The sequence below is a fragment of the Megascapheus bottae genome, chromosome 8, assembly GCF_031878675.1.
Source record: "Megascapheus bottae isolate mThoBot1 chromosome 8, mThoBot2.hap1, whole genome shotgun sequence".
Lineage (NCBI taxonomy): Eukaryota > Metazoa > Chordata > Mammalia > Rodentia > Geomyidae > Megascapheus > Megascapheus bottae.
The window spans coordinates 58,933,833-58,946,067 of NC_143516.1; the positions used below are offsets into that span (position 1 = coordinate 58,933,833).

At 43.0% G+C, this 12,235-nt stretch overlaps 1 protein-coding gene across 2 annotated transcripts in view; it reads right to left on the reverse strand.

Annotated features, from left to right (window-relative positions):
- The window catches only part of Adgrb3 (adhesion G protein-coupled receptor B3), a 466,475-nt gene that overhangs the window by 211,563 nt on the left and 242,677 nt on the right, over window positions 1–12,235 (reverse strand). For both annotated transcript variants that reach the window (XM_090338496.1, XM_090338497.1), the window contains exons 13-14: window positions 2,484–2,633; window positions 1,161–1,236 (exon numbers count right to left, since the gene is read on the reverse strand). In XM_090338496.1, the coding sequence (XP_090194622.1) occupies window positions 1,161–1,236; window positions 2,484–2,633 (226 nt within the window). The remainder of the gene's footprint in view (window positions 1–1,160; window positions 1,237–2,483; window positions 2,634–12,235) is intronic.

The following is a 12,235-nucleotide window of genomic DNA, read 5'->3' on the forward strand; positions in this document are numbered from 1 at the left end:
TATAAGCTTTAAATAAATGGATAAGCTTCATGTACGTGAACCCCCACTGGGATGGGCTAACTTCATTTGAGCAATCTTATCCATCATAGCTCCCTGCCAGCCTGTAAGACACAGAATGGCAGGACCCCTGTGAACACACTGTGAGCTTTGGTTTTGATTGTTGGCTTATTTGTTTTGTTAGTTTGTGTTTTTATTTTTTGTTTTATTTCTGTGGATGGTACTGGGTCTTGAACTCAAGGCCTAGGTGCTGTGTCTGCTCCAGGCTGGTGCTCTAGTGACTGAGTCACCTCTCTGCTTCCTGCCTTTGATGGTTAACAGGCCACAAGAACACCCTGGGCCTTTCCCGCCTGGGGTTGGCTTTGAACCACGATCCTCAGAAAGTTACAGGAGTAAACCACAGGCAACTGGCATGAATAAATTTTATGAATTATGATGTGCGCTCCATGGGTTTGGGAGGTGCTTGTGTGTGTGTGTGTGTGTGTGTGTGTGTGTGTGTGTGGTGTGTGTGTGTGTGTGTGTGTGTGTGTGTGTGTGTGCGTGCGTGCGCACTGCCGCTGGGGCTTGAGTCCGACCTCGAGCTCTTGCTTGGCATTTTCACTCAAGGCTGGTGCTCCACCCCTGAACCATACATCTTTTGCCTTTTGGTGATTAACTGGAGATGAGCACCTCAGGAACTTTTCTGCTTGAACTGGCTTTCAAACAGGACTGTCAGAATAGGCTACATTTCTTTCCTTAATCTGGTAGTTGCTAAAATGTTGTTTTGAAGCAAATGGAGGTCCTGTGTAAGCTGAGACTAGAACCATGTTTCCCAGCTACCACAGCGATCATCTGATGCTAATGAGCAGTGTCATCAAGTGGATTCATGTTACAGTAACCACTTCTGTGCCAGGAGGCCAAGGGTCCCCTTTCCCTTCCTGCTGATCTTCGGGCAAACCATGATTAGTTACCAAAGCATTGCAGGGCTATAATCAGGCAACAAAATGGTCTTTTCTAATTGTTTCAAAATGCGTAGTACACGAAAAACTTGTGCATTAGATTGGTATTTTCTATTTCATGAAGAATAAGCCCACTGTAGTACCAAAGCTTGCTCAACTGCTTTCACAGAATAACTACAATAAACATCTCAAATAATAGACAAAGATTATTCCTTTGTAGCTTACCTCAAAGTAGGTAAAATTAGATCTAAGTTTTTGTATAGGACAGCTCCAAGAACAAACACAGATGATTCATCTAATTCTGAAAGACAAAATATAAGGCATTTCTTAAACATCAAGAAAAATACTGCCTTACGAACTTTATTTGTACATGCCAAGATGAGGGCATGGAGCAGACCTGGCCAGACCCAGGCGACTCAGGAAGAAGACCTGGGCTCCCCAGGGACCCCTATCAATGCCCTCACCAGAGAGCAGATCTCACCCCTCTCCCAGCAGACAGAGCAGCCAGGACCTCCGCTCACTCATGGCAGCAGTGAGAAGGAGGCCGGTGATGCCCACTGGGACCCAATGGGATGAGAAGTTTCTCCACTTGCACTGAGAGGATTTAATTTCCCCATGATAACAGGGTAAAGCACCAAGTGTGTTCTGTAGCATTAAATTCTAAGGTCGGAAATCCCCAAAATGAGGATATAAGATCATCAATTCACTCCTGGAAAAAGCCACTGATACTAGAGGCTGCTTAAGACCAAAGAGGGTAATAAAACTTATTTCTATTAAAGGCATTGTAATGTGATAAAATCATGTCTGCAAACTAAAGAAAATTTTAGTGTGAGACAGAAAGAAAACTGACCTTGTGTGAAAACAAAACATGCTTCAATATCTCAAGTTTATATACAAGTATATATATATATATATGTGATATGTGTATGTATGGATGAATATACTTATATAGTGTGTATATACATGTATATGCATGGGTATGCATGTATATATGTAGGCACGTGTGTGTGTGTGTGTGTGTGTGTGTGTGTGTGTGTGTGTGTGTGTGTGATTACTGGTCTTGTGCTTGAACTCAGGATGTGGGCACAATCCCTTACTTTCTTTGGCTCAAGGCTGGTGCTCTACCACTTGAGCTACATCTCCAATTCAGATTTTTTATGGTTTATTGGAGATAAAAGTCTTTCAGATTTATCTGCCCAGGTTGGCCTTCAACCATAATCCTCAGAATCTCAGCCTCTGAGCATCCAGGATTACAGGTATGAGCCACCGCCAATGGATAAAGTCCTATTTTTTATCCTGGGTTACAAATGTCAGTTTTGAAGTTGACCAGGTGAAGCTCTCTCTGGTCAACGCTTTGCATTTTTGTCACAGTTCTCTTACTTTAATGGTGGCTTTCTTTCCCTCCATAAGTGTGGATGTTTACGAGCCCAGTGTGAGCGGGGATCACGACTGCAGGCACAAGGGTTACTGTGTATAGGTTTCTGCTGACTGACTGCCAGGAATCACACTCAGAATTGCTCTGTCCAAAGCCCAGTCTCCCAGGTTCACCTTTTGAAGACACAGGGCTGAAAATGCTCTTGGGAATCACAACCCTGTCTTCGGAGTTCCGGGCCCAATCCACCATCCCTTTCCGTCCCTTCATGGGGAAGTTGATGTCTGTCAGCACGGAGGCCGCCGGGAGCTTCTGGATGCTGGCCACTGGAGAGAAAGGAAGAGCTGTCAGCCCCGGTCAGCCGCTTCAGCAGCCAGTGTGATCTAACAAGGCCTGAGCGTAGTCCAACTAGAATTACAATGTCCAGAGGAACAAAGCAAGCAGTCCTTATTTTTAGGGGTTACTTCTCATTGTTTACCCATTCTGGGTTTGGTGGACTTTACCAGGCAGCTGACCAGGTGGCTGCCATGTCCCTAGCACAGACAGCCCCCACATACTGCTGGGATGAACACACCGCAGCTTCTGCTGGTTTGACACACTGACTGGTAAACGGAAATTCCCATTTAGTCTGTATTTTGTCTAGAGAACAACAGGCATAGGAACAGGCATGTCAGGGACTGCACGGCTGCTTCAGTGCATTGCTGCGACTCCAGCCACAGAGCGGCTAGCTGACACTGTCCAGACGCACCACACTCGTGGTAAACACACAGGGAAGTGGAAGCCCTCTGTACAACTACTCAAAAACAACATCAGTGAAGAGATAAATAAGGGAAGAGAAACAGAATTGCCATGACCCAGCATAGCACCTACTACAATAATGTGCCACAAAGCCAAGTTCTGTCTACAGAAGCATTCACCATCAGCATCAAGAACAACATCTCTGCGACTTGTCTGTGAAACTGAGAGCAAAAAATAGACACGGGAGTGGAAAATTATATCCTTATCTGGAATGACTATTTCAATACATATTGGGAAACACATGGATGTCATGTTTAGTGATATTTGAATATACTCTTTATATGAAATAGTTGTTTATATGTGTAGTAAATGTATACATACACTCACTACAAATTGTAAAAATGAAGATGATAAACAGTTCATGCTTTTAGCTGATATACATTGTAAATGAGGTTGTGTAATGTGTAAAATTTCCCACAGAGCCACGTGTGTGAGATACTGCTGTCTGTGTACCTGTGCTAGGTGGCCAGGAAGCCTGGGGACCCGGGGTAGGGATGGGGGGGGGGCACACGGGGAATGGATTATCAGTACAGGAAAGCCAGAGTGAAAAAACAAACAAACCACTATAAGCGCTCCATGAGTGGAGTTCCTTTTAGAGAATCTTGTACATTAAATCAAGAGGATGAAAATTAAGAATTTAACAATATTAGTTGTATAAGTACATTCCCACGCTATGAATTGGTTTCAAATGAGATTGGTTATGTATAACTGTATTACACTGGTGAAACTGCACTTTTTTCAGGCTATTATCACAACCTTTATCAGCACAAAATGGGATTTCATTTGGCCTGTAATTTGACATATTAATCTTAAAATATAAAAAAAAGGAGGGTTTGCCAATGAAGGAAAAGAGGTGCCTTGTAACACATGCATTATTTGGAATGTTAGATGCTATGTTCAGATAGTAGCTGTAATTTCTCTGGGTTTTCTTTGCATTTTTTATTGTAATTAGTAAAAGGGTTACATGATATTTGCCAGATAGAAGGTGCATTAATTCACATACATTGATACCCTTTCACATGTCTTGGTACCCATTTCCCTCCCCCCCCCACACCCCCCACCCGTCTTGGTTTTCCCCCCTTCCCTATCAAATTTCAAATAACCAAATACAAATAAATTCAATATATCAGATAACAAAGTGAGATACTATAACAATATGAGATAACCAAGGGACAGCAAAGGAGATTTTAACTTTTTTCTTTTTGGTCAGTCATGGGACTTGAACTTTGGGCCTGGGCACTGACTCTGAGCTCTTCAAGGGTAGTGCTTCACCACTTGAGCCATGGCGCCATTTCTGGTTTTCTGGTGGTTAATTGGATATAAGAGTCTCACGGACTTTTGTGCATGGGCTGGCTTTGAACCATGATCCTCAGATCTCAGCCTCCTGAGTAGCTAGGATTACAGCGTGAGCCACCAGTGCCTGGCTGACATTTTTTTTAAAAAAATAGATGCTACTCTTGTCTGGAAACAACCCCAGACAATGTGCAGAACCCCCTCCTCAGCACACGGCCCTGCCTTTCTTCCCTCACCTTCACTGCTTCCTGCAACACTGATGATCTCTCTTTTAATTGCTCCAGTCTAACTTTAAGTCTCATGGTGTTTAGAAAATATCTGCTTCTTCATTCTGTCCCCAAAATTGACAACGGAATGGAATGGCACAAGAGAAAAGGCACAAGTAAAACCATTGGGCACTGAAAGCTCATGCTGTTAATTGAGATTTTTGTCTAGATGACAGCACAGAGACTGGAATGTGTTTCATGAGTGTTTTGTCTTTGTTTTATTTTTCATTAGGATGTGTCCTGCGCACGTTCTAGGGTTTGTGTGCATTGTGAAAGCGGTCAAGAGCATGGGTACTTTACTTTTGCTGTGAAGACACGTGTCCCCTGTTCTTCCATGTGTCCTTATTTCTGGAATGCACTGGGCCCCTTGCTTTTGTTTGCCCTTTTGATGCTCCTAGCTGAAAAAAAAATAAGCCACATCTTTGGAGCCAAACCTCCACTTTTGTTTTTGCTAGTTAACTGGAGGTAAGAATCTCTCAGGTTTGTTTTCCTGGAGATCTCAGCTCAGCAAAGGGCTGTTTAAATGAAGATGTTACTTCCCTAATGCCATTATGAAAAGGGATTTGACTTGACAGACTTACAGATCTCCAATGTCAGCCTTCAAATGACCAACATACATGTTCTTCAAAACCTGAAGTGTAAAAGTGTTATACATAAGTTGACTTGGAAGACTGTAGTTCTATGACCCTTGAATGATTAGAAATTTTATTGCCAGATAGCAAAAATGATTTAAATGACTGATTCTCTCTTCTCAGTTCCCACACCAGGCACTTGAAGAGGCAGTCTCCAATCCCTTGCCTCCTCATTGGGAGGAACAAACCCTGGGAGGGGCTGGGGGTGTAAAGCAATGTGGCTATGATGGAGATCACCTGGAACACCTTCCAAACCCTGGGGCAAGACTCGTCACAGTCCTGCTGTAGCTCTTCACAGCAACCAGAGTATGGAACAAGCGGAAGGGTCCATCGATGGATGAACAAGCACAGAAAATATGGTTTACATGCACAGCCAATTTTAATCAGCATCAAGGACAATGAGATTGTTCCCCTTCTCACTCAAGTGGGGAGACCTTGATCACAATGCTGTGCACTTGCAAATGAGCACAGTGAATTGCAACCCCTCTGTACAAGTACTTAAAGATCCTAAAACTAAATAAGTGAATAAATAAACAGGAAGGGAATTATTCCATCTGATGAAAAACAGGTGAAATCATGATGCTATGTGAGCATAAACCAAGTCTCATAAACCAAGTACTTCATGTTTGCCCTATTTTGAAGAAGCTAGCTAGAGGGACATAAATAAAATGAAACAAGTAAAGTTGTGGAGATACAAGGAGGGTGGATAGGAGAGAAAGGGAAAAAGAGGACAGCAGAGGAAAACAGGGCTCAAAGTGGGTTCTCTGCATAGAGAGAAGTGTCACAATGAACCTTTTACAAAGCATAATTAATACATACCAAAAAACAATGTGTGAAGCCCTTAGGCAAACTTAGATGTTATTTAGCCTTCAAGGAAATGGAAGCTACTATATCCAATGGGTACTAAACAGGCAACACTGGAATGTTAAACTACAAATAAAGATGTGTGTGGTCTGACAGTAGGCCACAAGTACAAAGCACAGATTTACAGTTACAAACTCTGTTTTCATAGCTTCTTTAAAACTTGCTGGACTAAATCCAGGTATTATAGGTGTTTCAGTGAAATTTGAATAAAAGCCTTCCTCACAGAATAATATATTGCTTAGAGGACACTTCAAGGTTATGGTTTGTTAAATGAACAGGCAATATGGGATGCTCTAAATTTCATGTTTTCATTGAAACTCTGGTTTTGGTTCCTCATGCAATACAAGCGGGTGGCACATGACTGAGAACTTACAGACCCATCAGGGAATTTTCACTCCACAACTTCAGTATTTGGGGAGGTGGCACATAATTCCTTTGGGGTCACCTTGTCTTTCCCATTAAAGCTTACTTAGTTACTATTAATTTTCTTCAGATAAATACATCACTAATTTTTATTTATTATAAATAAATACATATTTAAATACAAGGTAAATGTGTCATTGAGTAAGTTCTAAATAAATATCAAACAGTTTAGAGTCCCAGCCTGGGTATGTTTCCTCAGCTGGCCTCATGCTCAGGTCTCTGAGATCTTCCCCCCGGGGCTGGGATTACAGGGGGACCCCACAGGAGTACAAGCTTTCACAGGGCTCCACTTCAGTATGGGCCTGTCCAGCAGAGCACAGGAGAGCTGTCATGGCATGTGGAAGGGCAGGGAGCAGCTCTCATACCCACCTATCTTGTCTTGGGTTCAGCAGAGCAAGATGATGCTGTGCAGCTCTCTTCCCGAGGAAGTCATAGGAAGCAGTTCTGATTCCTAAAGTCAAAGGACTATCTCTCTCTCTTTTTTTTTTAAATTTGATAAAGATTCTTGTGTGTTTTCTAAGTACACTGACAAAACAGTTTGGAAGTTTACATACATGTCTCAGGACATGTAGGTATTAGGTAGGTAAATGACATTTTAAAAAATTGGTCTTCGTGAAAGATCTTCCCAGAGAGCTTTTACAAACAGCAGGCAGAAAAGTTTTGTTGTTGTTGTCATTGCTGTTGTTGTTGTTGTTCTTGTTTACAGTGTTTAAAACTCTGATTCTTCCATTTTATAATAGGCTCAACTACCCCTTCTCCTCAAGCCCCAATTTTGTTCTCCAAATTTAAGTACCCAATTGTCATAAAATTCAGGACTAGAAAACATCTGTTGAAGTGTGCTTCTCCCTAACACGTCTAGAGTTCTTCAATTCCACTTGAAAGCAGGGATACAGCAGAGGGGGAAAAGCCTTCCATTTTAAATTCTAAAGTGGCTCAAATACCTATTTGATAGTCCTACGTGTGTGTATTAGGTACCACAAGTTAAGATTAAGGGTCTGGGTGACTGAACGGCACACAAAGATAGCTAATGCTTCAGATTAAAAATCTTTTCCATAAAAATCAAAATGCTGCACCCCACAAATAACATCTGCTAAAATGAGGTCCTGTGGATTACTTAATAAATAAGTCAAAGTGACAAAACAATTGCTTTATCAAGCGAAAAGAGTAGTATGAATGTTTACTGGGGAAGAAAAAGAACATTCACAAAATTCCTAGTATAGTTTTCTAAGGGCAATATAAATCTCCATAGATGAGAGCTGTTAGAAGTTACATAAGGAGGCAGCAGTGGAGCCTCCTCTATGAGCTTCAGAGCGGATTAAGCCCCACCAGCTTTATTACAGTTAAATTAGGCAAGCTATGAATCTTTGAGCCATTTATCTATAAAATAGAGACAGTAGCACCTATCTTTAGGGATTATGTGAAATAATGATGACAACACAATGGCAACTATGGGCATTAAAAAAAATATTTGTATTTGGTTACTTGAAATTGGACAGGGAAGGGGGGAAAACCAAGAGGGGGTGGGGGAAGGGTAATGGGGACCAAGACATGTGGAAGGGTATCAACGTATGTGAATTAATGCACCTTCTATCTGGCAAATATCATGTAACCCTTTTATTAATTACAATAAAAATATTTTAAAAGAAGAACAGAGGGGGCCGGGAGTTTGGCCTAGTGGTTAAAGTGCTTGCCTAGCATGCATGAAGACCCGGGTTCGATTCCTCGGTACCACATACATAGAAAAAAGCCAGAAGTGGTGCTGAGGCTCAAGTGGTAGAGCTCTAGCCTTGAGAAAGTCCAAGGACAGTGCTCAGGCCCTGAGCTCAAGCCCAGGACTGGCAAAAAAAAAAAAGAACAGAAAAAAAGGTAGCTTTTGGAATCCCTCAGAAAAGTATATATCTAAACCTCTCATGCCATGTTCAGAAAATTCCCAAAGTTAAACTTCTTGAGGTTTTCAAAAAAATAAAAAACAACAACACTTTCACCACACTTTCCTCTATGATGTAATATCAGGCCAAGCAATTATCTTCATCATTGTATTTTACACCATCGTGTTTTCATGTCCAAATGCTTTCATGCTTCCTATATTTTCCCTTCTTTCCATATCTTTTTTATTTTTACTTTTGTATTATTAAACTACCAGGATGTACTAATGTGTCAAGCTCACTTATTTCCCCAACAAGAAGGCTCAATTTTAACACCAGTCACTGTTTCCCCCCTAAATTTCAAAATTAATCATATCTGTCCAATTTCCAGAGGACTCATCTCTTAGTCAACCTTTTGTGTCCCAAACCGGGGCTTTCCCCCAGGGCCTGAGAACTATCGCTTTGCCTTTTCCATTTAAATCTAGTGCTGTACCACTTAAGCCACAGCTATGTTTCTGGCTATTTTCTGGTGAATTGGAGTCTCTCAGATTTGTCTGCCTGGCTGGCTTTGAACTACTAGCCTCAGATCTCAGCCCCCAGAGTAGCTAGGGAGGGCTACAGGTATGAGCTACCTGTGCCCAGCTATCTCTTATTCACTTTTCAAGAATTCTTTTCAAGAATTCAATGTGCAAACAGTGTTGGTTAATCTCACACACAAGCTAAAGTATGGATAGGAAAGGAAAATGCTAGAAAGCAGGCATAGAGGTTGTGGAAACCAGACACAAAGGAGGAAGAAGCTGCCTGAGGGGCAGGAGGGAGGGCTGTCGCTGGGCCACCACTCCAGATCTTGGGTTTTTCCTAACATACAGGCCAGTGCCAGTCTCTGCTATCTGTTTTGTGAGATTATTAATAGAATCCCCTGTGGTCTCAAGTCTCTGCTGGGAAGATCAAGTACTCCTTACTCTCCTAAGTCACATGATTCCAAGCAGGGCCCAGCTCTGTTTGTGTCTGGCTGTCCCCTGCTGAAATGTGCAAATGACAGCTCTGGGCCTCTCTTTGCATGGACTCTGCTGCTCCACGGCCGGCTCCACGGAGGGCAGAGAGCACGGAGTCCTGCAGATGTAGCCGCAGCTCCCAGTGGAGCAATTTTCCATAATGAAGTCCACACGAATGACCTCCAGTGGACTGTACATTGTATATTATGATAAAGCATTTGACTTGTGCAGCAAACAGCATTTTCTGGTTGTCCTTCAGTGACCTGAAACGTGGGAGTGCATATTCAAAACCTGATGTTGAATATATCAGAATCCAAAGGCAGACACTGCACTGGAAATAAACAGAGCTCTTCCTTGGCACTTAAATGGACTGCCTAGAGGATTGGCCGCAGGTTTCTTTTGTCTCTATCTTGTTCTTTTTTTCCTTCATCTTTTCTTTCTTTTTTCTTTACCCACCCAACCCTCTGCTCCAGTGAGTTTCCGGAGTCTCCTTATATCCAGGCTTCTCGTCCATCTGGAGTTTGCCTTATTGTGTTCATTTACTGAATGATCTATCATTCTTATACAAGTATTTCCATCATCAAAAAGCAAATCATCAGATGCCAGTGGCTCGCACATGTAATCCCAGCAACTTGGGAGGCTGAGATGGCAGGACTGCAGGGTGCAACCCCTCTGAGCCTCCCCATACCAGAACCATTCATTCCTGAAGGGCAGTAGTCAGAGCCCAGGGAACATGCAGGCCCAGGGCCAAAAAGCTGACACCACCAATGAACAGAGCTGACTCGAGAATGCACAAATCCAGAACATGGAATCAGATGGTGCTTCATTGAATTGGTACTGGACAGCTGGGGACCTGCATATCTCATGCCTGTAGCTGTCCTGAAGCAGGGGGCTGAGATCCCCAGAGGACCATAGTGCAAAGTCACCCCAGGCAGAAGAGCTTATGAGATTCCATTTCCAATTAACCAGCAAAAACCTCATCCAGAGGTATGGCTCAAGTGGTAGAGTTGAGTTAGCAAGCAAGCCAAGAAAGGAGGATGGGCAGAGTTCAAACTTGGGCACCAGCAAAACAATCAAATATAAAGTAAAATAAAATAACTTTAAAAATAAACAAATCAAATCTAATAAAACAAACAATAGTGGATAATCTAGACCTGGCTAATTTTTTTGGAGAGACTGTGGTGCCCTGATGAGTTCAGTGTGAAAGCAGCCACTACCCATGGTTCTGCTTCAAATATGCTGGGAGCTGCTGGGCCTCGGGACAAAATGGTGGAGTCACTCCTGCAGCTGGAAGAGGCAGACAAGAAGAAGCAAACTGGGCTGGACAGGATGCCAGCAGTGATAAGAGGTGCAGGAGGAAAAGATAATTTGGCTAGCAAGTCACACTGGCCAGGGAGGGTCTGCAGGCCATTGTGTGTGGGCCCTGCACCGTAGAGGGCTCTGAGAGCAGGGCAGCCACGCTGCAGAGGGGACGCAGGAGATCTGGAACTGCCATGAAGGAGCACCCACTTTCAGGGCGAAGAGAAGCAAGTGAATAAAAATCCCCAGCGCAAAGGCGGGTGGGCACAATGACACAACCAGGAGAGGGACACTCCAAGAGAGGCCAAAGGCCTCAGGATGATTACGTGGAAGGAAGACAGCCATTCCATTAAAAATGAACATCAGTTGAAGGCAGGAAGGATGCTAAAAGCTAGGAGCTTATTTCTTTAAAAGGTTGAAAAGTCAACACAGCCTAGTCTCCCTTCCTTTGCAGCTGCGTAATTCTGCACTTGTAATTTAAAAGCAGCCATTAACATTCATAAGCAAACAGTCGTGCAGAAAAGCGTCTTTAATCATAAAATATTATATGATCACTGTAGTGAATATTTTATTCAACAAATGTTTCTTGAACAGAATCCTTGATCTACTACCAAAGAATTTATTCCTTCTCACTCCCATCTATTCAGTGTTGAAAACCGACAGCTCAGGGTTATTCCTGACATTAGATTTCCTCCAGCTCCCACAAGCTAGCCATCAACACAGCCTGCTACTTACATATCTGGGACACGGATACAACCCATGCACTTCCCTCTATCTTCCAGAACTTTCTAGAAGATGTCAGGCTCTCTTTCTTGAACTATCAAAAGCTGTTTGAAGCCAGGTGCCAGTAGCTCATGCCTATAATCCCGGCTCCAGAGGCAGGGATCTGGAAGATCACAGTTCAAAGTCAGCCTGGGGAGGATATTCTGCAATGCTCCCATTAACCAGCCAAACACCAGATCGGAGGCATTGCTCAAGTATTAGAGTGCCAGATGTGGGGGTTCACAAGGGCCCATAGCCCCGAGTTCAAGCGTAGCTACTGGCACACAAACACAAGGAGACATTTGACTGAACTTTTGAATTCTACACTTGTCCCCATTATTTCCTCTTTGAGAGCTTTCTTTAAAACACAGATCAAATCATATTTTGACCTCTTTAGAAACAGTTCAGTGGCTGACCAGTGCCGTGGGGATAATGTCTCAATCTCACACTCAGACCTGTCAAGCTGGCTCAGCTGCCCACACCTCAGCTGCCTGCACCTGGCTGGCTGCAGGCTGCCATGCTGACAGGTGCGTCTGCCACCTGGGGTTCCAACCCAACCAGAAAACACTTCCTATTTCCTACTTGTGGGCACTGGCTAAAATAACTTTTCCTTAGCCTCGTCTCTCCTAATGACCCCAAGTACAGAAATAAGCTGCCATCTCTGTCTTTGACACCATCTTATAAAGACTTTCTGTGTGTGTATGTGTGTGTGCTTGCATGTGTGTGCATAT